We start from the raw sequence: 24,935 nt of genomic DNA, 5'->3' as shown, positions 1-24,935 counted from the left end.
TTTGATTTCATTCGCGTTTTTGTTATTTGATTTGTTTTGCTTTGTTTTGTTCTCTCCGTCAGTAAGAGCATGTCCCAATTTATTTATTTATTTATTTTTTTTTTTTTGGGGGGGGGGGGTTTCCAATTTTCTGGGATTTTGATTCACATCTATGGATGATAATTTTATTTTTAGGGTTTTAATAATAATTGAGAAGGTGATTTGGATTCATATGGGTTCATCAAGGTTCGTCATCAACTCTATGATCAAAACATCAGCACAGATTGCGAAGGTCTCTACTTGGAAAGATCCAAAGACATCGAAACTCACTGCTCGCGTCAAGTTTGAAGTGAAAATTTGATCATACACCCGGGTGTACCATGAGCATGGTACACCCGGTCAATATACATGACTTATAAAATCGCGGAAAGAACATTGTGTTCAAATGCGATGTACACGAGCAAGAAAAAAGAAATTCAAAACGATTCTCTCCTTGATTTAAGGAATTGATTTGTTATTGATATTTTTTTATTTATGGAATTGATTTATTATTTTACCTTCCATATTACTTTTGATAAACTAAGAGAGAGAAATTGAGTTCATAGAGAGAAACCATGGTAAATTTTGAATTCAAAGTGGTTTAATATTATTATTACGGAGTTGATTTTATCATTTTGATGAATCATCTAATTGAATGATGTAATTGACGAATTCATTGTTGATATAAAGGTATTTTTTAATATTTTACATTTTTTGTTTCTGTTTTGGTGTTATTTTCTACGGTTGAAAATGATGTTCTTCATATTCTAATGAATGTTCTTTTATCATTTTTTAACTACAATGAAATATGCTTTAATTTTTAGTCAGATCAGCATATTCTTTGAGTTTAAACTATATGTTCTTTACATTACAAACAATGTTCTTTTAAGTATACTACATATATTAATCATGTTCTTTGGGTATAATTATATAAATTATATTCTTTTCACTTGAATGATATGTTCATACATTTTGAATTTTGAATTTTTGAAATTTAAAAAATAAATTTGAATTATATTTGTGTGAATAATAATTTTAGATGGAGAAATTCTTGATAATTAGAAATGATTTGACATTAAATTATTGGTAAAAATCAATAATAATTATCTTTCACTTTTTTTTTAAAAATCGTTTCTCATAAATTACTATGTTCTTTATATTTCAGTTATATGTTCTTCTATTATTCCATGATGTTCTTTATAATCATATATTATGTTTTCCACTTTAATTCGGGTGTACCATGCGCATGGTACACCCGGGTGTATGAACCACCAATTGGTTTGAAGTGGTGGAGTGTGAGCTATGCCCGATATGCAAATTAGTTATGATTTGATTGTAAATGTTATGTTATTTTCTCTGGTTTATAAATCTTTATTATTATTGTAAATGTCGTATGGCTATTTATTAATGATAATATTTTTCTTCCTATCAATAAATAAATAAATAAATGGTTAGTAATTCTATTTTATCAATAACTTCAATTCATATACGTATTGTTTGTAATGTCAATATAATTTTATACACCATCAACTAATCCGGTGACAGTCATATAAATTAACACTTCCCATGTTAATTATGTACGTATGTTAGTTATTCAAGACTTCAAGTGTTCAATTTGTGTCCTTTATTTTGAAATCAAGGACTTCTTTGTGCCTAAAAGCAAATATTGAAAACAATCTTTCGTCGGCAAAAGATCAATTATCTACTTTTGACTTTTTGGATCAAATAATACAATAATGCTTATAACATAAACTTTTTAACACTATATGATACTCGTAAGTTACAATAAATTATTACTATATTTATGTGATTTTCTAGAAAAATTACTATTCGAAGAATGTTTGTATCTTTCTATGTTTTCCTTTTGTGGAGTGATAAAAGGATTGAATATATTAGTCAAAGTTTGAGGTCGAAAATCATGAATATACTCTCTAAGTCACTCTTAGATTTTCATACATTCATGATGTTTCTGAAATTTTCGAAGGCCCCATTAGTTAGTCAAATACTACAATTTTACGAAAAAGTGTCCGTTGTATACTTCTGTTTATGGGGTTAGTTAGTTAAGAATTAAAACTGTTACAACTTTTCTTATAAATATGAGTCATGATGCATTTATCATACTACTCTGGATTTTATTATTTACAATTTTGGTTCGCGGTATATAGGTATGATGTATGAATTTAGAATGACTAAAACTCATACCATTTGTTTGGTTATCAAAAGTATGAATTTTAAACCCATACCTCAAACCCATGAGGTGAAGGAAGTGAGTTTGACCCATTACATTACCTTAGGTATCAAATAAAAGGAGGGATTAGTGAGAGATTTTATTTTAAAATTGAACTAAACACATAGTACTAATTATCATGTTCCAACCCAATATTACCTTAACCCCATTCTTGATTCCAAACACATACCACTCTGCGAACCAAATGCCGGGTTTCTAGATAAAATTTATTTGTTATTATTAGATGTAGAGAATGATAAAGATATATATAATGAGATAATAAAAAGAAAGATAACTTTAAAAGGAAAGAAAACATTTGTTGCAATTGAAATAAAAGATTCACTTTAGGTAATATGAAACTAAGGTAATAATAAAATTATGATGTAACATATATTATTATATTTCCCTTATTCCTTAGACACAAAGCATCATCCACCACACCTCCTCAATTTGTACAAGAAAAACTACAAAAAAAATTAGGAAAATTGGCTTAAAATAATACCAACTATTAATGGTGTGTGCAAAATAATACGAACTCGATCAACTATTTGTTGGGTACAACCTTTTGTACTATATTTGGCAAATAGTAAGCTAATCATCGGAAAAGTATCTCGAGGAATATTTGGTCTATATTTATTATTATTATTATTTTTTTATTAATTTTCTGTTTTCTTTTCAAAATACATACTACGTTAATAATTTTCTTTACAATCTAAATTAATAATGTTCCATCCTATGTTAGGCTTTTTTTATTAGTATTGTTTTTATGTCATTATGGTATTTAACTTTATTTTTTCAAAATACCTATAGTAATTTCTACTACCACACAATAGTAAATAGGGTATTTAAGTACATTATTATGTTAATATAAATACTCCCCCCGTTTTTAAATACTTGCTCCACTTTCCATTTGCGGCCATTTTTAAATACTTGCCCCATTTCCTTATTTGGAAAGCTTTTACAATATTTAATTAATTTCTTTCCCCTAGTGGACCCAATATACATTCTCTCTCCTCCAATTCTCTCCACTACTTTTACTTTCTACTCACTTCATCCCTAAATTACATTTCTCTTTGGAAATTTACACGGGAATTAAGGAGGGAAGAATAAGAAATAACAATAATTAGATAATGCAATGGGAAGTACAAAGATAGATTAGTTATTACTCATGACAAGTCATCGATCCTTTGCAAAAAAAAAAAGGATCAATCACATGCTCTAATTAAAAAATTTTAACCAATCATATTCATTGTAATTTGGCACAAGGATTATGAGTGAGATTAGGTAAGGATGAGTGAGGAAGCATTAAATATAAAACAGAAAAAAAGAGTTGATTTACAAAAAAAAAAAAAAACTTACCAAAAATAGAAAGGAGGAATGTAATTTTGAAATACCAAAAATAGAAAGGAGGAATGTAATTTAGGGACGGAGGGAGTACAATTTTTTTATTCTTCCACCAACCCTACTACCTCCATATTTTATAACTTTCTCCAATTTCTCCTAATACTCCGCGCATAAAGAAATGGAGCAAGTATTTAAAAACGGAGGGAGTATATAGTAATTTTTTTTTAAAAAAAACTAATTATATCAACACAATAATGCATATCTAAACTTGCGTAAGCATAGTGATGTGAATTTAAATGGAATATAAATTTTAATCACAGTTGAAATGTTAGAGATCTTGAATCTCAATCAAGAAACTCTAAGTACAACGAGTATAAACCTTAACAAAGAGTGATACAATTAGGAAAACTATTCCAACCTTGTAAATATCGATAAAGTTTTGCAAATATGACCTTTAATGCTAATCTATCTTTCTAATAAATGAATTATAATATAATAACAATTATATCCCATTTACTCGGCTACATTATACTGGCAATTATATGATTTATATCCTAGTTATTCGGCTACCTAAATAACAAAAATAAAATAATATTAAAATAAAACTTTTAAGTTCTAAAACAAGTAAAACCCTAGCAAGTGAATAGTTTAAACTCGTAGGCAAAAACCTAAAAATAGTATAGTAATAAACTACTAAAAATACTTATCACACAATTACGTTTTGCTTAAAATAAATTTAGTAAAAATCTCAAGGTAATTATTCTAGAGAGACTTCACAGTCTCATTCTTCGATTTATATAATAGAGATTATTTTTAATTAAAAAAGAAGATAAAAAAAAAGGGGTTGTTAAATATCGCCCTCAAATCTTCAAGTAACGCCCGCAAAGTAAAACTAAATTTACGAACTTGCCCTTATATATAAACAAAAAGAACTACCTTTCAATTCAATCACTTTTACAGATTCACCATCACCCATTTCACTCCTCTCCAAATACATTCACCACCCGTCAACCACCATCATCACCTCCTTTACTTTCAAATCACCACCACCCACACTGCAAAAATAACCCAAAAGTGTAGTTCTACGCATCATCATCGCACCAAAAGCTGAGGAAGGACAATGGGAGGATGTCGAAGTGTCAAAAGGATTTTTTTATTTTTATTTTTTTTATTTTCTGAAACGGCAGAAACACCCAAATTTTCTGGGTGGAAACGCCCAGAAATTTCGAATCTTCGACGGAGGTTCGTAATTTCTACTACTCAATTTACGAACTTCAAGCCAGTCACGCACTTCCTCATGATTACTACTCAATTTAGCTAAATTGAAAAGCTAACACTTAGCAGCAGGAAACCAAGTGAAGAAATATATGCTCTAATACGACCAAAAACTGATGCAATCGCTAATCCTTTTCTCGATTATTAGTAATTGGTATTAATATCATTTTTATTGTTATTATTGTCATTATTATTTATTATTGTTAGTATTATTGATTTTGCAAAATTGGAATTATTTGCTTGATTTTGAAAGTTATGGTGGTTGGTGGTTAATCGGTGGTCATTGGTGGCTGGTGTCTAGTGACCATTACTCCATTAGAGACCAGAGAGGACTGTCAAAATATTTGTGGAGAGTGAAACTGGGAAGTTGAGGTAAATTTGGTTAGTTTTATAACAAGGGTAGGAACGTATTTTTAGATATAATTGTGGGCGTTACCCGGAGATTTGAGGGTGATGTTTAGCGTTTCACAAAATGAACTAAATCTATACTAAGTTAAAAATAAACTAATATTCTAACCATCTTTGCTATCGTTTAATTATATCTCATATTCAAGTAAATATACTAAGTACTTTGTATTAAACCTCAATTTGAGAACACTTACTTAGATTCAAAGTTATTATTGTTCACTTTAATTTTAATTATATAGTTTATATTTTATAGGTCAAATAATATTTGTTGATTTTCAAAGTAAAACCTGGTGCATCGCCTGGGAAATACACTAACTCTTTTCTAAAAAATGTAACCTAAGTTATGCTTATATAATGGACTTATTCACTTATATAATAGAGATATATTACACTGATGTCAGGTTAATTTTGATGTATATAAAATATATAATTAATTTATTACCGACTTACAAAATCTTTGAATCTCCATCTCTCTAATGTCGAATATTTTGATTTTTTTTTCCCCTCCTAATCCGGTGCATGCATGTCTAAGTGAGGGTTGATTCTTGGATTGTCAAATTTCATATTTTTCATGGTACAATACTTTGATTTGGCCCACTTGTCACCACATGACGTGTGTCATTGTCTCCTAAAAGCTTCAAACTTACTATGTTGATTAAAGAAAAATGAAGCAGAAAATAAAGGGGTTTACAAGCTTTGCATTGATACTGGTTTTATTTTTACAAGTCATGTGTTCCTCCCAACATTGTCATTAATTTCTCCATCTAATCAAGGGTGGTATGCCTAACACCCGGAGAATCAAAACAAAGCTACCAACCCTAACATTAATCTATGTCTCCAAAACATATATTTGGCCATTGATTGATAAATATATTACCGCCACCACAAACGGCTTTATTTTGTTCATCTTATTATCATTGTAGAAAACAAAGTTTAAATAATGGTTGGTCAGTCCTAATAAAATAGACAATAAAAATAAATTCTAATATGGCATAATATGTTTACACATATTATTGTATGTGACTAGCTACATGATGGGGCTCTTTCACATATAAGGTAATTAATTATAATCAAAAGGGTTACAATAATGAACAAATGAAGTTACCTTGACATATGTGAGTTACTTAAATGAAAAAAATGGGGTTACTCTCTTAAATAAGTAGAATTATTATTTTAATAGTTAAAACAAAAGTATATAAGGGTTACTCGTACAAACAAATAGGGTTGCTTATTTTGTTATTACTTGTAAATGAATTTGGATTACTTTTAAGTGAAACTAGTTTAAGGCCCGTGCCATGCACGGTAAGTCTAATTTTTGTAAGAATATTTAGGAAATAAAATTTGATAAAAGATACACATCAAATATAGAAATTATGATGTCATAATCTATATTAATAGGCAAGCCAAAAATTAAACAAAAATGGAATTTTTGGGCTGCCTAAACCCGAGAATTTTTTCTGGTGGGGCTTGGTTTGCTCTAGTAGCCATATTAATAAATACTTAATTATAAATGAATTTCTAATAAACATAAAAAAAAAATTAATCAAACAATAGACTAAAATTAATTGATATTTTACCTATACCTAGAATTAGATATATGATATAATTGTCAAACACAACATTTATTTTATAAATATTCTATACTATGAAAGTCCTTAATTTGTAATAATATATACGTAGTAGTAAAATTTCAAATTCAAAATTATAATTAATTTGAATGTATTTTTTGAAGACAATTAATTTGAATATATAGTCATATTAAAATTGAAAAAAAAGGCGTGATTTTAAAGTAATTTCTTTAACATCTATTATATGAATCAATTTATTATTAATTTTTTGACAAAATTTAGTAATACTCCATTTGAAAGACAATTAAAGAGGATTTGGAATAATTATTTGGGTAATTGTGTGTAGAAAAATTATGAACACCAAGTAAAATAAAAGAATATATTTGTCATTAAGACAATACAAAATATTTGGAATGCTACTATTATAGAATCAAAATCAAATATTAACAAAAAAAAAATGTCATTAAAGATAACATAAAATATTTGGAATTATATTATCATATAATCAAATTTTCCAAAAAAAAAAAAAAAAAAAAAAAAAAAAAAGAAGAAGTTAAAAAGAGAAGGGGAAACAACACTAGAATGTGACACATGTTATTCCTGATGTCTGTTTTAGTATTACGTTATTACTTGTAAATGAATTTGGATTACTTTAAAGTGAAACTAGATGAAGCCCGTGCGATGCACGGTTTGTTTGATTTTTTTTTTAAAATAATTTTTTTTTGTATTAATGTGCTAAAATCGATCTGTTATATATTTGGATAAAATTTCTAATTTCAAAAGATAATATATAATATTTAATTAGTTTAAACTTAAAAATTTCATTCGCTAATTTTGCTTAAGTGGCATTTGAATTATTTAATTAAAAAAGAAATTAATAATCTATTATTTGATTGGCTACAACAAAAATTTATAATCCTACGTGGCGCTCTAAGAAAATTAAATCCTAAATGGCTCTCTAAAAACTCGGGAAAAAACTCCCCTATATACATATATATATATATATATATATATATATATATATATATATATATATATATATATATATATATATATATATATATATATATATATATATATTAGGTTTATAGCTTTTTTCTATCTTTATACTATTTGTTGGAACTTTTTATTTATTTTATTCTTTTACTAGTTTTCCATAGTAAACTAAGACATTGCAATAAATTCAAGAATATTAGGTTCGTTCAGTAAATATTTGGATTTGAGTCGGTTTCAAATCAAATCATTTACAAAAATCGACTTGAAAGCACCTTGATCATGGATTCATGGGCCATGATTGTTTGGTTGAAGGTCAACAGTATCAACACAATGGGTCAAGAGTGCATTTTCATTTCTGTTTAAGACATATGCTATAATAAAAGCATTGCATGTTTATTTTTTTTTTTTTTTTTTTTTTTTGAAAAACAAAAGCATTGCATGTTAATGTTATTTCAATTAATTTCTATATTTACATAAATGTCGACTGTGTAAATAGAAGAAACTTGAAGATCAATATCGACCATGTTGAAGAAAATATAGTTATGAGATGAGAGACATCGTTAATTTCGTCTTAATGCGTAGTATTATTATATTAACTTTCATAAATCATGTTAATATATACTTATAGGAGTTGAAGACATTGATAGTCAAAATTATATGTTAAGACCCTTTAACATTGATAATGATTCTACGTAGTCATCCTTAAAATGACTACCATTATACTAATTCTTTAGTGGCGGATTTTGATTCACTTTTAATGTCGAAATTAATTGTAAATCATCTATCGAATTTTTAAAATTCATATATTAATTTTGAAATAATTTTTGAATTGTTTTTATAATTTTTCTAATTAACTTACGAATTTTAATTTCCATTGTTACCGAAATTAAAATAATTCATAAATTAACTATAAAAATATGATAGAAATTAAAAAATAAATTTTAAAAATAAGAAAAAACATTTATAATTATTTTTGACAAAAAAAAAATAAAGAAAAAATAAGCCGATAAAAAATTAGTAACAATATATGTTAACCATGCAAAATGATATAGACACTATATAACAAGATCATACATGACTGTTTTCATAGATCAATCGTGTCGACTAAAAAAACGAACTTTTTTTAAAAGTATCTTGTCATTTTTTCTCGAGGTACAATCTAATTGAAAGTTATATGGATTGGCGGATTGCAAACAGCCCATTTGTGTAACACACTACTATCTACTGGCATTTCATGGGCTCGAACTATTTAAACTCTAATTTTTCTCAGAGTTTGGAAGATGAAGTGCTGCAGGTCCAAAATTTGTCGGTCTAGTCCAAAATCAATAATTATCTGAATTTGTGTTTGGGTTCAGATAAAATGTTCATGTTGGGCTCAAGCCTATTAGGGTTTTTAGTTGATGAACACATAATTCAAGAGCTTTTCCATAAGTAAATTTTAAAGAACATTTGGGAAGAAGAATATCATCACTAAAATATTACAAAGAACATGCTGAAATGAAAATGAGACATTTTTTTTAATAATTTATTCCATGTGTGTGTAATAGGTTGTCCCATCATCAACTTTTACTCTGTTAAGAAATGTAATAATTGGGTAATTGGTAATTAATATCGTAGAGAGAATTTGAGGACCATCATCATGTATGTGTAATAGGTAATTAAAATTGTAGAAGAGAGTTTGAGGACCATGCTAATTTAGTACAATAGGACAATCTTTAAATAAAGGAATAAAGGCTCAAAATGGGGCAAATTTTGGTGCCTTGAGGAGGGAGGGTAAGAGAACCCCCACTCCTATAGAGCCACCAAGAGAATTTGATACTACAAATTATTTCCACTAGCTAAAGTCTTACTAATACTTCATAGCGCTATTGCCATATTGTTAGTATATAGGGCCTGTTATGATTTACTGTACTGAACTGAACTGATTGGAGCTTAACTGAACTGTTTATGAGAGAAGGAAATTAAGAGCTGAATTGAACTTATTGGAGCTGAAGTGAAATTAAGCTAAAGAGAACAGGTGCATAGTACATACATTTCTTTATGTTGATTATTTATTTTTATTTTTTTATAAAAGATTTTTTTTTAATTTTTTTTTTATGAAATACAATTTGCTAAGTTACATACTTGAATTATTTTAAAACATTATTTAGTACTTTTTATGAGGGGAACATTATTTAGTGATAGAGTATAAAACATATTCCTGGGCCTCAACCATTAGCTTAAGCTTTTGGTTAAGTTGGTCCTCTAACATGGTATCAAGAGCCAGCGTGACACAAAGGTCACGGGTTCGAATCTCATCCACCCCTCCTTCAAAGTGGAATTAATTCGCACTAGGTATGAGTGGGCCTGTGTTGCATCCACATTTCAAGCCCAAAGGGCCTTTCATGTGAGGGGGAGTGATAGAGTATAAAACATATTCATGGTGAACTGAAATTAAGTAAATATGAGCAGGCAGTAAATCTCAAACCAAACTCACCAAATTACTTATTTACGCGGTGAGGTTTGTTGTGGCATGAACGTTTTAGTTTAGATCACGTCATAAATCGTATCAAATCGGACCACAAATTAAACACCCTTCATTGGTACATATTAGTATTTTTTTTTTCAATGAAAGGAGAGGCATAAAAACAAATAATATAGACGGGATTTGATTCTATATTTTAATTATCACCCTTCAAGAATTCACGGCTTTTTGCCAGCTCTAAATATAGTGAAATAATTGTAGTACATAAATTGAATGGGCCAAGTCTATTGTCTTACAAATAGACCTGTCATTGCTTGTAGTCAACAATAGTAGACGGCCCTGAAAAATCTGGTACATACTAACTGAGGGGAAAACAAGGTATCCTCTTGGATCATCTATGATTTTTGTGTGTTGTACCATGTGAGAGCATTGCCCATTTTCATTACAATGTGGTCAGAATCTATGTACAACATTTACCTTGTGGTTAGATTCTACATTACACCATTCTATTCATTTGGCAGGTGACAACCTATACGAAACTATAAATTGTAAGCTTGTGATGAGAAATTGTCGGTTATTTCCTTTGTCCTAAATTAGGACTTGTTCTCTTTGCCTGTAATAAACTATTCAAATATGGTCTATTCTAAACACCTTTAAAAATGGTTTGATTTGATATGATATATTATTTTGATAAATAATTTAATTTGGTTTGAATATATCATGTATAAATCTGACAACAACAAATTTAAAGCTTCTAAATAAGTTGATAAAAACAAGCTTTTGATTGCTAATCAACCATGCATAGTGAAATAGCCATGGACACAAACAACATTGGTTCCTTATAATTTGAAGGTTAAATTAACATGCCACATTTAATTTAGAATTTTATAAACTAATTAACCAAAGCATAGAATAATAGTTACTTTAAGATGTCAATTGGAATATATGCTGATTATTTAGGTAGCCAAATCAGCTCAAATATGAGTCATATTGAATCAAGTTGTGGTCATCTATGAGAATTGGCCCATACATAAGTCATGCTGAATCAAGTAGTGGTCGTCTATGAGAAGATCACGGTTATTAACTATGACATTGGCTGTCTAGTAGAGACTTACAAGATGTATAGATTTTCCCTTAACAAAAATTATAAGGAAACTTTCTTCCCTAGTATGTGCATTTCTTTAATTTTTTTCAGGTCAAGTCAAACATATTTCAATCGAACCATTTTATCGTGCCAAACACAGTCAACCATGTCATATAATGGGTGATTCCAATATACAGAGTATGTAAATATAACCACGATGAAATTGAATCAACTACAACATAAATCAAACTAAATCTCAACAGAATTCAATTCAAATGACCTCGCTAGGTCTAAAATTATTACACTACATATATATGAATGAAATTCATGCTGTTTTTCATGTTACATTCTCAAACACATTCATGAATCTAAAAGGTGTCAAGTGGCACACTCCAATAATTTTCCACCATACTTAAAATCACTAAAAATAAATCATTGTTCTAAAAAGTTCTATGTTTTGCAACTCATTTGGGCCCTCCACCCACCAAAATAAAGATCATTATGCATAATTTCCATACATAAAATCTTATGAATAAATGCCCATAATGCTATAGTACAAGAGCATCTCATAGTATCCTACATAGTTATATGATAGTATAATATCAGGCCAGACATTAATCATCTTCCTTTCCTCATTAAAAAGATTGTTAAAGCTCTATCTTTAGACATGCGCCATCTTTTAAAGGACATATAACATGTTTTTCTCTTTTAAGCATATACCACAATCTCAATCATCATGAAAGTAGCATATTCTAAATCAATCTTTTTATGTTGTAACTCAATAATTTATTTCAATATAAAGTTAGCTTTTTAGATTATTATGCACCCAAACAGTGTCTAGTTGTTGATGTCTGCCTTTTTATTTTCAACATTAGAAAATAATGTATACTTTAGACCTAAAGGTTACTATAAACAGTATAAGAAAATTAATCAATAGTATGTAATCATGTCGTGAATTTAAAAATCGATATAATAATTCAAGGAAATGTATTTAATGCCTATACATCGACTAAAATGTCAAAGTTCAAGTTAGAGGTTTCAATACAGATGTTTGGATCAGGTTCCGTAAGGTCGGATCAGGTCAGGTGTTGAGTCATATTAAATTATTGTGCTCACGACTTCATGCGAGTCAAAATTTGAATCGGATATTTTTCAGATTGGTTTCGGATCGGGTCGGGTTTGACACCTCTAGTTAAATCTACCCAAAGTGCAATATATTTAATATAGAAATATCATACAGAAGCAAAACACATGGAGTTGGTCAGAGAAAGAGAAGCAAAATAGCTCCAAAATATGCATTTCATGTTACCAAACATAAAAAAATAGAAAAAAGGGAGCAATTTTAGTTATGCTGGAAAGGTCTTCAGCAGATCTTTTTCCAGTAAGTAAGTGAAAAAGCCTACAAGAAAACTCTAACCAAACTCAGCTCACATGCAAACAGTCCTTTGTTTTTTTTTTTTCAGAACCCTCCATTCATAATACAATGATTTCTTTTCCAACAGAAATCAAATTTTGGATTAAATAAGAAAAAAGAAAGAAAAACCTAGAAATAGCCTTACTATGCCCCATATCTACAGCAATCACCATCACCCACCACCATCATTAAAAAAGAATTAGCTAAAACCGACACGTTGTTAACGTCGCAGATAACACAAATTTTACTAATCGTAGCAACTCGAATGCTACACAATATCACCCCTACGGCTATGATTGGACCGTGCTTGCTTGCTCACTCACACATGATGGAGTTGGAGTTGTGAAAGGCGAGAGTAAGCCCCCTCAGGCCTACTTATTAACTCGGAGTGGCTACCTTGTTCTACAATGCGCCCATCTTGGACCACTCCTATACTACTAACTCCCCTTATTGTGGACAAACGATGTGCAACAAGCACAGAGGTTCGGCCTCTCATTAATCTCTCAAGGGCCTCTTGGAGCACACACTCTGACTCTGCGTCTAGGGCACTAGTAGCCTCATCTAAGAGAAGGATGGCAGGGTCCTTGAGCACTGCCCTAGCGATAGCAATCCTCTGCTTCTGACCTCCAGAAAGCTGAACTCCTCGTTCTCCAACTGTTGTTTTGTAGCCCTCGGGTAATGCACTGACAAAACCGTGCACATTAGCTGCTCGAGCAGCTTCTATGACTTCTGCCTCTGTCGCCCCTTCTTTCCCATACACGATATTATCAAATATGCTAGCAGCAAAAAGGGCTGGTTCTTGTTGCACTAAACCAATCTTAAGTCTAAGCGATTTGAGGTTCAATCTTCGGATGTCCTTGCCATCGATCATAACTTTTCCTCCACATGGGTCATAGAACCTCTCAATCAATGCAATGACCGAGCTCTTCCCAGACCCACTTGCTCCGACTAAGGCTTGGCTTTGGCCTGCTCGAATCCTAAGGTTGAAATCCTTAAACACAAGGATATCAGGGCGAGTAGGGTATGCAAAATCAACATGACGGAATTCAATTTCCCCACGTATGGATTCAACAGGTTCAGCTTCTGAATCGTCTGGGTCAATCCTCGTGCATCGGTCTAAGATTGAGAAAACAGACCCCACAGCCTCACCACCCCTTATGATCTCAGGAGCAAGGCTCACAGTTTCAGCAACTGAGTTGGCTGTGATGACCAGGACTACAAACACCTTGATGACTTTAGAGAAAGTCGAAAGACCTTTGCTTACGAGATGAGCACCATACCAGAGAATGAGGGCTTCCGAACCATACAAAGCTAGCTGAGAAATACCAAAGAGACCACCAGAAGTTTGACTACGACGGAAGCTACGTTTTTGTGGCACTCGAAGCTCGTGGCAGAAAAGGGATAGGATCTTCTCCTGAGCATTGAATGCAGCTACAGTTCTAATGTTGCTCACACCTTCACCTGCAATCATGCTCGTTTTTGCATGTGCTTTGGCTGTGTCTCCCGCGAACCCTTTCAGAGATAGTTGCTGCAGATAGCACAATTGCAAGCACATTAGAAATCTCCACAATGTAATGCTTACATTAGTTACATAACACAACCTAAATCATCGCGAACAATTTTTTTCACAATAAAAGGCGCTAGGAGAAACTATTGAACAGTCTGATAATATTCGAACCACAAGAGTACAAGTCCATTGCATAGAATTAATCTTGCCACCAAGCTTCTTTTGATATAAATTGTTTTTAATTATTCACCAAATTAGCAAGTAATCAAAGGAAAAATACAAAGACTAACTGCTAATGCTAACATAATTTCAGTCACTTTCCTTCAAAAAGATCAAAGCCCTACTTAGTCATGTAACATCAATTAACAGTTCAGGATTATTACGCTAAATGTCGGAAAAAGGCAGTATCTTAACAAAACTAATCACATGGAAGCAAAATTGACAATAACACTCATTAGATTACTTTCTAGACTGATCACTACAACCAAGTGGTCTTAAGCATATATATCGTAGTTCATAGTTCATAATTTTTACAGGTCCGGGATTGGACACTAGTTCAATCCCGGATATTTTTTCCTACTTCAAAACAAAAGACGACCCATGAAAATCCCCTACATATCCAAAGATATCAAAGTGTAGTGTCAATTCGGATTATCAGTCAAATTTGAGTCATATCTAACGGGTCATTTTGCATTGTATCATGCTATGGATCGGGTCGGGTTGTTTTGGGTCGGGATTAGACCACGGTGAGAAATGATCATTGATCCCTCCACAGGGCTACAAGTAAGAATTAGTGGGTCTATGCAATAAAAGAAATAGAATCAAGGTACAATTATAACTTAAACAAGGAGTTCAAAATTTTTAACGGCTGTTTTTAATACTATTTCCTCACTCTTATTAAAATCATATAATAATGTTGCTTTGCATGTTACTGAATTCTGCAAACATGGTGGGTCAGATACAGAAACTAACTTAATTAAAAGAAGCAAGAAGACCACAACTACAGCAGCCCTGAATGACTGACACGTGGACTGATATATTTGACTAAATGTTGGAAGTTTCAATTTTCATAATTTAATAAAAAAAACCATAAAATATGGAAAGATTGCGATCAATCTAGGTCTGATACACAAAACGTTAGTTTATGCAGAACTCTAGGACAAGGAAAGAAGTAGGACTCCAAGAGAGAATTTTTACTTGAAATACCCTAAACAGTTAAAAGTGGTGAAAAACAGTATATGAATATTATTTCACCTTTTGGTTGATATTACTAGGGGAAAAGGTAAAAACGTAGGCCACATTATTGAAGCAATGTAATACGGGTTAGTCGGTTCAGGTTCGTTTGATAACATAGGTACAGAGGTGTTAAAAACTAATCTGACTAAAAACTAACTTAACTTGAAATGACCCAATTTAGACTTTAATCTGTATAGACATAATGATTTAGCACGATCGATATTGGATAATTGGGTGTTTGGATCCTGTACGACTAATGAAAAATCAAATGATGAATGATTGTTAGCATGAAATTCACAATATAGCATGTGATCACGGGTCTGACTAAGAATCTCTTGAAATTCTCACATTGTTTTCACTCTATTTCTCTGTCATATCTAACGCCAAGAAATTGGCAGGTTGTTAAAAGGCATTGTATACTGTAGTAGTAAAAATTTAGGGGAGAAAAAAGTGAACATTATTACAAGAAGTGAAAATATTCGCTCACTGAGATCTTTTGGCGAAAAGTATAGTAAAGGAAACATAAGTGAGAGACTACACCCTAGAGATAGATAACTGAACAGTAGTTGGAACTTATGTCACCTGCTGTCCCGCTCGTCATTTTACCTCAAATACCCTAGTCGGAACTTCACCATTTGGACATGAACAAGACATTTTAACATTTCCATTTAGAGCAAAGTCACGAAAAAGTTTCACAAAATAGTCATGTTGGACACTTGACACATATCCATGTCAAATATGGTTATCCATGTGCAGAATCATTTTGCATAGTACCATACACCCGAATTCAAACTACGACTAAGCGTGAAGCCGAAGCTAAACCCGAAATCACTTAAAAGCTAGAATAATCAAAATTAGCTGATCTAAGTACTTGTTGATAAAAAAATTATACTACTATACAAAGTATGTGACATTAATATTATAATATAAGCTTTGGTGGGTTCAAAAAGTGATCATAATTTAGCATTATACAAGTAAATTATATGAAGACTGCGGTCCAAGATGCATTATTAAAAGGGGGTTAGTGTAGATTTCCAAAGGTTGAGAGAAATGTAAGGGGGATGAAAGCACGTGCAAGGCAGATGCGTAGAAAGAGGGAGTATTTGTCGTTTACTATTTTGCAAGTAATGAAAACATAAGATTCCAATACATGACAACCCAGAATTGCAGGGGTGGCTGACACTCTCAACTTACAAATTTAATACTTTGGTCTTTGACATTTTTTCCATATACCCCCATTACCTATGTCTTTAGTAAATTTTTACAGTTGTATACAAATTACAAACTACTGTTCCTTAGTCCTATCATTATCACAGAGATAAAACGGGTTCGGCTATTTGCGTAACAGTTAGGCACTAATATTTGCCTAAAACGACTCTAATTTCCTTAGATAGGTAGTAACTCCCTAGTAAGCACTATAATGGTAATAAGCGCGGAAACCTAAGCCAAGAAGGTACGAACAAAGTGACGGCCCCCTTTAGAGATTATAGTAATAAGCGCGAATCGGTAAATATATACTCCATACATTGTTTCTCTTGTTAAAATGGCCTTAGATAACTAGACATTCATTTAGTAAGGGCAAAATGGTAAATTTGTACTAGAGAGCTTTCAATGCTATCTGAAATACTTTTTTGACAAGTACTAGTCCTAACATGAAGTATTTACATGATGAGAAATACACAACAGCTAAAACAAACATATGTGATTTTAAAAAAAGGGGTAAGTTTTGCATATTAATTAAGGTGAAGAGAGTTTACCTGAGCAAAGTTAGCAAGGACTAGAAGTGGGAATGTTCCCAATATGAGAAGGGAAACCCTCCATTCCACAATGAAAGCAACTATGAACGATGTGAGAAGTGAGGTCATGTTTTGCAAAATAACCGAAATCCTCTCAGCAATTGCGGATTTCACATCGGCTGCATCAGTTGCTAAGCGAGCTGCTAGGAGGCTAGAGTTATGCTCTTCCTCATCGAACCATCCGACTTCATTCCTCAAGATTGCTGCACAAAATCAAAGCATAACACATTTATTTCATATGTTAAAGTGATTAAATTTAGTTAGGAGTAAAATATAAGAGAAAGAAAGACTAATAAACTACCTGCAAGCATCATCCTACGAACTCTAGTTGTGAGGTTTTCACCCATGATGCTAAAGAAGTAATGCTGGATTAAGTATGCAACGACAGCATAAAGTCCGGCCCCAATGTAGATGAAGACATATTCCTTAGTCTTCTTCTCCATAGAAGCATAATTCGAGTAGTAGAAAACCTCGATCATATTACTCATCACGATAGCAAAAGTTGGACCAATAAAACCGGACAATATTGATCCTACAGCACCCATGATTGAGTAAGGCCATTCGGGGGCATTAAGTTTAAGAAGCCTAAAGAAATAGTTTCGTGGTGCAGGATTCTTCCTCTCTGACTCGGCATTAGAAACCATCTCTATCCGGCCATCAAGACCTGTGCTGTATGAGTAGCTTAAGTTTCTCAAACTTCCTGAACGAAGGCTCAAGGATTTTGTGGATAGAGAACAGCTCAATCTTGATGAGCGAGTACGGCGTGTTGAGGGGTTTGACAAGTCCCTATTTCCAACCATTTCTTGGAACCGGATCAATGAAGCATAGGCACCTGCTTTAGCTATCAGTTCCTCGTGAGTTCCTGTCTCGACAACTTGTCCTTGCTGAATTACAGCAATTGTGTCGACGTTTCTGATGGTGGAAAGTCGATGGGCCACAACTACTGTTGTTCTTCCCACCATCAATCTGTCAAGTGCTTCTTGGACTATGCTCTCAGAGCTAGCATCAAGTGCACTTGTCGCTTCATCTAGGAGGAGAATTTTCGGGTTCTTCAACATTGCTCTAGCAATTGCTATTCTCTGTTTCTGACCGCCTGAAAGCTGAACACCCCTTTCACCCACCTGCATTCACATTAAATCGACGAATAAACAAATGGTTCTAATAAAGTTTCGATCAAATGCAGAGCAGGAATACAATGATAAATCCCAATGTGCAACAAAAAAAAAAAAGAACCTTACATGGGTGTTGTATCCATTTGGAAGCAAGGTGATGAAGCTATGAGCATTGGCAGAATTGGTAGCAGCTTCAACCTCGGCCATTGTAGCATCAGGTTTTCCATAGAGAATATTCTCAAGGATGGTGGTAGCAAAGAGCGCCGGCTCTTGGTTCACCAGACCAATTTGACCGCGCAACCATGTTAATTGCAGTGTCCTAATGTCATTGTTATCCAGCAATACCTGACCTGTTATTATGCAAACATCATTGCTATAAGCAAAAACATTCATTCGTCTTGTTTCCAATATGCATAATGAACCCAATTGTCTAACTTACCGCTGTTAGGATCATAGAACCTCTCAATCAAAGAAACAACTGTACTCTTCCCTGAACCACTACCACCAACCACTGCAACAGTCTTTCCCGCAGGAAAGAAAATTGAAAAATCTCGAAAGATCATCACATCAGGACGAGAAGGATAGCTGAATGATACATTTTTGAACTCTATGTTTCCACTAACTTCTTCCAAACACTTCCCATCGGCCTGATCTTGGACAATGGTCGGCTTTTGTTTGATTATCTCCATCAACTTGTATCCTGCTGCTTTTCCTTTGCTAAAGGCCCCAAGGTTTGAGAATGACTGACCTAAGCTCCTGTTACAATGAAGTTGCAAAAGTCAAAACCAGTGCTATTGCGTCCCCTCCTTTAAAATAAAGTTATGTAGAGATTGAAAGGTCTTTTGATCTTACATGCCACCAACAATGGCGGAGAAAATGGCCGTGAAAGCCTTTCCTCCATCAGTCTGCCCATTCCTGATGAAAACACCAGCATACCAGAAAACAAGGGCCCATGACATGCAAGCAATACCATACGTACATCCAAGACCCAAACCCTTTGCCATTCCAGCCTTGTAGCCAAGTTTAAGAGTATTTTGAATGGCATCGGAATATGAATCAAGTGCCTTTGTCTCCCCAACATATGAATACACAGTTCGAACTTGTGCAATAGCCTATATAAAAATTTTCCGGAATAATCAACATATATATAAGCTATTAAAATGAACTGAAAAGTAAATTCAAGCCCAAACCCAACTTTCTTGTAAATCATAAGCTCATAATTATTGTGTTTATATAATAGTTCTACATGCTATTGTTATTATAATAGGACACATTGCAATAAAGACAAGCAACTTAACAAAGAGATAATTACAGTCCAGCTTCATCAGCAATTCACAGAAGTGTTTGAATTGGAAAAGAGTCATCATTAAGATTCAAAAACAAAGCCAGCTAGCTACAAAACGCGAAACGCACGCCAAGTTAAAGCCAAAAATATACCAACATATCATATTCAAAATCATGGCACTTAAAGTCTCACTAACAAATCTCCTTATTTAGCCCCTCCCCTTTCCTTTTTTGTCTATTTTATGCCCTTGAATAATTGCAAAAGGAAAAAAGTGTGGGATTGACCTGTTCAGCAATAATACCAGCATTGGCATATGATTGACGACTCTTAGACGTGAGTCCAGTAAGAGTGTAAGCGTAAAGACCTCCTGCAAATGCGATTCCTGGAATAACTGCAACACTCAGCAATGCTAGCTTCCATGCTGATACAAACCCAACCACCAGTCCCGCCAAAAACGTTGATAGATAATGTATGAAATTTCCCACCTGTAATTATTTCATGCACCCATCAAATTTTGTTCAGGGGCATTATGTTACATTCCTTATAATAATTTGGTATTGTAAAATACACCAAGGACACGTAAAATCGATCCTACAACCTTGGATGTGGAATGCCAGTACAATGATACGTTACATGGACACACTATACCGAAAATATACATATTGGATTGTCATGACCATTTCATGTACACTTTCCTATATCTAACTTGGCATAAACTCGTATGACTTAGCATTTTAATCAAATTTAGAAACATGGAATTTTCGACAAAGACGTTATAACTGAAATGAAGAATCAGTATAATGAAATGGGAAGTACACACAGTAAAAAAACACAAAAGAAAGCATGTTAAAGTTGTTATATCAGGGCAGCCTGATAAGGCAGGATTTCTAACGTGCTTCATGACACTCATGAATGGGAGGGTGGGCCTTAGCTTTACACTTGATATTGAATAAGTTGAATTATATCAAATAAACTTGTACTATTCAGATTAATAACGTTGTTTCCGCTATTGTTGACCTCACTATTTCCCCTTATTTTTCACTTTGTACTTTTCGCCTTCATAAAAACCATGTTTCGCGGAATATAAGTTCTAATAGGTTCATATAAACACTAATATATGTTCGATAAGTTCTAACAAGTTCAGATAAGTTTCGATAAGTTCTAACAAGTTCAGGTAAGTTGTGATAAGGAATGTGCACGAACCTTCTCGCTAATGGCATCTTGGACTAGAAGTGTATCAGTAGAAACACTGAAGACAATATCACCAGTTCTAGCATCAGTATCAAAGAACCCCACATCTTGCTTTAAAACAGCCTCTAAATATTTCTTTCTCAGTGTTCCTGCTTGCCTTTCTCCAGAGTACATCCAACAAGCAATTTCTACAATTATTAAAATCCAAATAAAAACAATCAAAATTTGAGAAAAATTCTTTTATTTATCTGCTAAAACCAATTTGTAACCCCACAATAATAGATAAAATTAATTATTGAAAGAATCACAAACATGAATATTAGTGATGGGGATGTTGTGACTTGTGGGGATAATAATAATTTTAATAAAAAAATTTAATTAATTAAATCAAAAAATATCAAAAAATGAATAAAAATTGACAGATAAAAGATAAAAACGACAAAAGGACGGTCCACGAACCACGTGCAAAGCTCACACCTAACAAATGGTTGTGATATGAAGCTTAGTTAGCATCACTAAAGAATACCCAACAGTAAGAATTTGGTCAAGTCATAGTACCAAAATTTAACCCTTTTTTCATTTCAATTTTTTGATTCAAGTTACACTCTTCCATCACTTCACTTTCGCGTCCGAAAATAATTGTCACGTATACTGTTTTAAGATGTCTGAAAACATCACCTTTATAAAATAGTAGTGAAGTCTAATTTGATTTCTTTTCATACCCATTTGGAATGAATTGTGATAAGAAGATAGAAGAGACTTAACTATACAAGATTTCCTATCAATAAAAATCATAAGAAGTATGAAATCATTTAATAAGTTAGTAGATGGACAATATGACAACTAATTTCGGATAAAGGAAGGATTAGTAGTAACTTAAATTTAAGAAAAATAAAATAAAATTAATGGGATTTTAACCATTTATCAATTGTAATGCAATTTGCAATGAACAGTATAATTATAAACAAACTCACCTGCGTAAGACGAGGCGCATACAATGAGGCCAAGGTAGACGAAATACAAAGCATACTGCACAAATCCAAAGAAATCAAAGAAGATTAAAACTAGAAAATTAAAAAAGATCTGAGATCTAATAAAGTCTAAAAAACATAGACTGACTATCCATTATAAACACCTCTGTCGATCGGCTATTTATTTGCTCATTTTACAAATGTAAAAATAAAAAATGATTGGCTAATTAAGTTGAACCAGTTCAACACCCGACTACCCGAGTGTATGTAAAAATCTAATAAATCTAATAATCATAAAACATAGACTATCCATTATAAACTTAATAACAAGACTATTTACTTGCTTATTTGACAAGTGTGAAATTGAAAACGTTTGGCAAATTAAGTTGAACCAGCTCGAGGTACACCCGAGTGTATGTAAAAAAAATAGTAATAATAATAATTTACCTTGGAGACTTCATGGGTCATAGTTTGAAGATTAAGCTGATTTTTACCAAACCCATTAACCATCTCACCAAAGAGTAAGAAAAAAACAGGCATAGAAGAGCCATGAATAACAGCACCTAAACTCCCAATACCCATCAAAAGATAATCATACTTATCAGCAAATGTAAACAACTGATAGAATGGTAGTGTTTGATCCTTCTTCTTCTCGGCCTCGGCCACGGCTTTACCATCGGCCGTAGACTGCGCCATTGATGAAACAATACTTCACTTATTGATTTATTTGGTTTGATCAATAAGAAATATACGAGATTATGAATGGTATGTATGTGACCGTTGCGCTTAGTTAAGCGCCATTAATGAGATCTGGAATGAAGGACAAGTAGAAGTAGAACTAAATGAAGAGGAATCTTTCTTTTACACACATTTATTTGTGTAAGAAAGATTGTTTATATTTTATAAATAAATAAACTCACTACTTTGGTTTTGGTAGTAGTAGTAGTAGTATGAAAAAGGGTAATTGTTGGTTTGGTCAAATTTAGTCTCTCAATTTGTGTGTGCCCTCGATTTACCCACAATGTGGGAAAATGGGGTGATTTGTTTGATGCTATGAGATTCGGGTCGGGTCGGGTTGGTGGGTTTGGGTTGGAAAGCCCGACTGAAAGTGAGGGAGAGAGAAGGAAGAAGGTGAGTGAGATGGTCAAAGGGGGAAGTGAAGAAGTGAATTGAAAGTTCAAGAAGAGAGAGGGATTTTGAGGTCGTTTTATAGCAACAAACTTTTGCCTTTCATGCCCATATTGTGGGCCACTTAGTACTTGGAAAGAGAAATCATTACCTGTAAAAAAAATTTTAAATAAAAAATAAAATTCCAACTCTAAAATTCTTTTTTTCTTTGGATGAATTCATGGATGTATTTCAATACGAATGTACCATAATTTTGATTTGATTGAACTGAGGCCTGTTCTCTTCTGCTTAATTTCAATTCAGCTCAGTTCAGTTTAGCTTCAATCAGTTCATTTCAGCTCCAATCAGTTCAGTTCAATTCAACCCTTAATTTGCTACTCTCATACACAATTCATTTTAGCTCTATTCAATTTAGTTCAGTTTAGCTCAAATCAGAACAGACCCTGAATCCGAACTAAGCATGAAGAATTGAGGATCAACCTAAACATGAGTCTTTTGAGAATCGGTTAAATTTGACTTGAAATATTAAACGCATTTTGAATTCGAATATTGAGATTGGTCAACTTGAACAAACTAAGATACTGAAATAGCCTTAAAACATAATACTTGAAAGATTGACCCTACTACATTTAAGTGAATATCACGAATGATCATTGAATAGTCAAACAAAAATCTTGATTGATTAACACAATCTATCATGTTTCCAACGGTTACTAGTGGACGTAGAGTTAACACATTTGTCAATTTGCTCATTTTTTTTTATTAATCACTACTTAACTCATTTCACTGCGAGTTCAACATGACTAACAAATGCTGCGATTCGATATTGGTATGCTGCTCAATGAGATCTTCTAAGATGGTATTGTATGTAGTTTCAGAGCATATTACTAGTTGCCTTCTAGTCCATTGAGGCATCATTATATTGCCTCATTTGTTGCCTTGTTGGTTATATATAGCTTGCTTTTGTGTCTTTAGAGCAAATCGGCCTAACATTTGTAAAACTACAAAGGACTATGTCCATCACCCACATAACATAGCTATATTGTGGCCTAAGTACGCAAATCTTGGCTTGAAACAAGTTGATGAGTTTGGAAAAAAGTTGTGTTAGTGATACAATTTTTTTCCCACGGTTATTTCTTATTTTCTTGTCACTCTTTCTCTTTTCTTCTATGCGCGTGTCTGTTTTATCCTTTTTATTGTAGCTTATATTTCTCCGTTCATTTTTGTATTTTTTTTATTAACATCTTATAATTACAATGATGTATCTTATATGGAAATTATTTTCCCTTATCAGATACTCCTCCGTTTTTAAATGCTTGCTCCATTTCTTTATGCACAGAGTTTTAAGAGATTTTGGAGGAGGTAATAAAATATGAAAGTAGTGGGGTTAGTGAAAGGTAAATTAGAGGATAGAGAATCTAAAAGTAATAAAATATAATTCTATTAAGTCCCACTAATTGTGAGAAATGAATTTAAATGTTGCTAAAACTTTCCAGTTAAAAATGGAGAAGTATTTAAAAACAACCGAAAATAAAAAGTGAAGCAAATATTTAAAAACAGATAAAATATGCATTATAGACGTGAACGTGATAGGCAAATTCGATCACAAAATTACAAAGCAAATACCCAATTTAAGCATTATGTGTCGGCACACAATACACAAAATATACTCACCCAAATTGGTTTTACTCTCATCATGCTTACATGCATAATGATAATACGCAAATAATTATACTCTTAGCATGCATTATGGCATATGATGATACGCAAATAATTAGAGATTAGTAGTATTAGAATAGGTCCTAGACCTCACATTCTATGCTACCATCCTTTAATAAAGGCAGGGAATATTACTCAAACGCTAAAATCGGATATGGAAGAGGTCAAAACCTTTGCTAAGTTTAATTAATA

The 24,935-nt window shown here is 32.4% G+C and overlaps 1 protein-coding gene across 1 annotated transcript; it reads right to left on the bottom strand.

Annotated features, from left to right (window-relative positions):
* Positions 1-12,665: 12,665 nt before the first annotated feature.
* LOC145593628 (ABC transporter B family member 19) lies at positions 12,666-23,060 on the bottom strand. Its single transcript, XM_081649918.1, has 10 exons — positions 22,344-23,060; positions 21,900-21,954; positions 20,938-21,113; positions 20,019-20,219; positions 19,302-19,561; positions 18,889-19,205; positions 18,576-18,799; positions 17,639-18,458; positions 17,299-17,540; positions 12,666-14,326 (listed from the first exon to the last, which is right to left on the bottom strand). Exons 1-10 carry the CDS (start codon positions 22,590-22,592, stop codon positions 13,118-13,120), a joined length of 3,753 nt encoding a protein of 1,250 aa, XP_081506044.1. The 5' UTR covers positions 22,593-23,060; the 3' UTR covers positions 12,666-13,117.
* Positions 23,061-24,935: the final 1,875 nt, after the last annotated feature.

This window comes from Chenopodium album, chromosome 19, assembly GCF_948465745.1.
Source record: "Chenopodium album chromosome 19, dcCheAlbu1.1, whole genome shotgun sequence".
Classification (NCBI taxonomy): domain Eukaryota; kingdom Viridiplantae; phylum Streptophyta; class Magnoliopsida; order Caryophyllales; family Amaranthaceae; genus Chenopodium; species Chenopodium album.
This window is presented reverse-complemented; position numbering and strand designations above follow the sequence as displayed.

Coding starts and splice junctions, on each gene's coding strand:
- LOC145593628 (XM_081649918.1), bottom strand. CDS start 22,592: ATGGCGCAGTCTACGGCCGATGGTAAAGCCGTGGCCGAGGCCGAGAAG. Junction 19,206..19,301: donor TCCGCCATTGTTGGTGGCAT/GTAAGATCAAAA, acceptor TCATTGTAACAG/GAGCTTAGGTCAGTCATTCT. Junction 17,541..17,638: donor TCGTAGGATGATGCTTGCAG/GTAGTTTATTAG, acceptor GATTTTGTGCAG/CAATCTTGAGGAATGAAGTC.